General features: G+C 63.7%; 1 protein-coding gene across 1 annotated transcript in view; it reads left to right on the top strand.

Annotated features, from left to right (window-relative positions):
• Nucleotides 1–302: 302 nt before the first annotated feature.
• Nucleotides 303–1,560, top strand: part of LOC104078877 (receptor-type tyrosine-protein phosphatase U-like) — a gene marked incomplete at both ends in the record, with an annotated part of 2,583 nt that continues 1,325 nt past the window's right edge. The window contains 4 exon segments of the mRNA XM_009580692.1: nt 303–432; nt 434–563; nt 683–764; nt 1,450–1,560. The exon segment at nt 1,450–1,560 is cut by the window's right edge and continues 26 nt beyond it. Coding sequence (XP_009578987.1) covers nt 303–432; nt 434–563; nt 683–764; nt 1,450–1,560 — 453 coding nt within the window.

Below are 1,560 nucleotides of genomic sequence, written 5' to 3'. Positions count from 1 at the left end.
CCTGGAGGCAAGCGGGTCTGATCCTTCCCTCCTCGTCCAGCAGCCAGGTCCCATTTTGGTGTCCTGCTGCTGCCCAAATGGGCACCTGACACTGACTCCATCCCTGTTCCCCGGCTCCTGTCCTGCACGTCCCTCCGGGCTGGCGTGGACCGGTACCCAGCGGGACCCGAGCATCGTTGCCAGGTCACGTGCATCTTTGCAATCTTGCATCCCCCACCTTCTCCATCTCTGCCGGCAAAGCTCAGGAGGTGCAGAACAGGGGGATTACTCCACGCTCTCCCCCCTTCTCCCTCCCGCCGCAGGCTCCTACCTGATGGTGAACTCCTCGCAGCACGCCCCGGGCCAGAAAGCTCACCTGCTCTTCCAGGCGCTGAGCGAGAATGACACCCACTGCCTCCAGTTCAGCTACTTCATGTACAGCCGGGACGGCCAACCTCAGCGCTTACGTCCGGGTGACGGGGGGCCCGGTGGGCAGCGCTGTCTGGAACGCCTCCGGCTCCCACGGCCACCAGTGGCACCAGGCGGAGTTGGCCGTCAGCTTGTTCTGGCCCAGCGAGTACCAGGTGAGCCCCAGTGGACCCCCCCTTTGCATGGCACAGACCCCCTCCCTTGCACGACCTGGACCCCCCTTGCGTGACCCGGCCCCCCCCCCGGCAATGGGTGACCCCTCTGTTTGGTGCAGGTCCTCTTCGAGGCGGTGGTCTCCAGCGAGCGCAGGGGCTATCTTGGCTTGGATGATATTTTGCTCTTGAATTATCCATGCTGTAAGTGTCACGGGATGGGACCCGGGGGTGGGGGACCCCGAAGAGTCAGCGGGGTGGTGGGTGCTGCTGAGCTGGGCTGGGCAGCAGGGTTTGGAGCTGGTGTCCATTGGGATGGTCCTGGGGAGAGCTGATGGATGCAGCCTGGTGGCACCTGAGTGTCCTGTCGGCACCTGGGCTGGTGGAGCTCCATCTCCTGGGTACCTCTGGGGCTCCTTTTTCTATCTCCATCACTGAGTTTTTATAAAACCTCGGAGAAGTGCAGACTGAACGCATGGCCTTGGCATCCCCATCGAGGGGGGGCCACCCAGGCTGGTGAGGACCTGAAATCCCAGGCTGTCCCAACACGTTGGCTCTTGGGGTTCACCCCCTATTTCTTCTAGGCTGGGGTAGGAGACCTGCCCCCCTCTATCAGCCCCATAGCCTGTATCTGGTGACAGCGCTGCAGGATGCTGGAGGGGAAGGCAGCATCCTTCCCTGGGACACCGGCTGGTTGTACGGGGACGGGAACAAATTCCTGACTCCGAGCTGGGCTGCGAGGTTGGGGATCCAGCCCGTCCGGAGCTCGGCTCCAGCCCTGGCATCCTGGGTGGGATTTTGGGCTGTGGTGGGGTTTTTGCAGCGATGCTACCGCGGGTTCCCTCGGAGCTTGGCCGCTTCGTCACCTCTCGCTTGCGTTCCTCGGCAGCGAAAGCGCCTCATTTCTCCCGCCTGGGCGACGTGGAGGTCAACGCGGGGCAGAACGCGACCTTCCAGTGCGTGGCCGCCGGCAAGGCTGCCGAGGCCGAGCGGTTCCTCA

This window comes from Fulmarus glacialis, unplaced genomic scaffold (genome assembly GCF_000690835.1).
Source record: "Fulmarus glacialis isolate BGI_N327 unplaced genomic scaffold, ASM69083v1 scaffold19156, whole genome shotgun sequence".
Lineage (NCBI taxonomy): Eukaryota > Metazoa > Chordata > Aves > Procellariiformes > Procellariidae > Fulmarus > Fulmarus glacialis.
The sequence above is the reverse complement of the archived record's forward strand: the minus strand, read 5'-3'. Positions and strand labels throughout refer to the sequence as shown.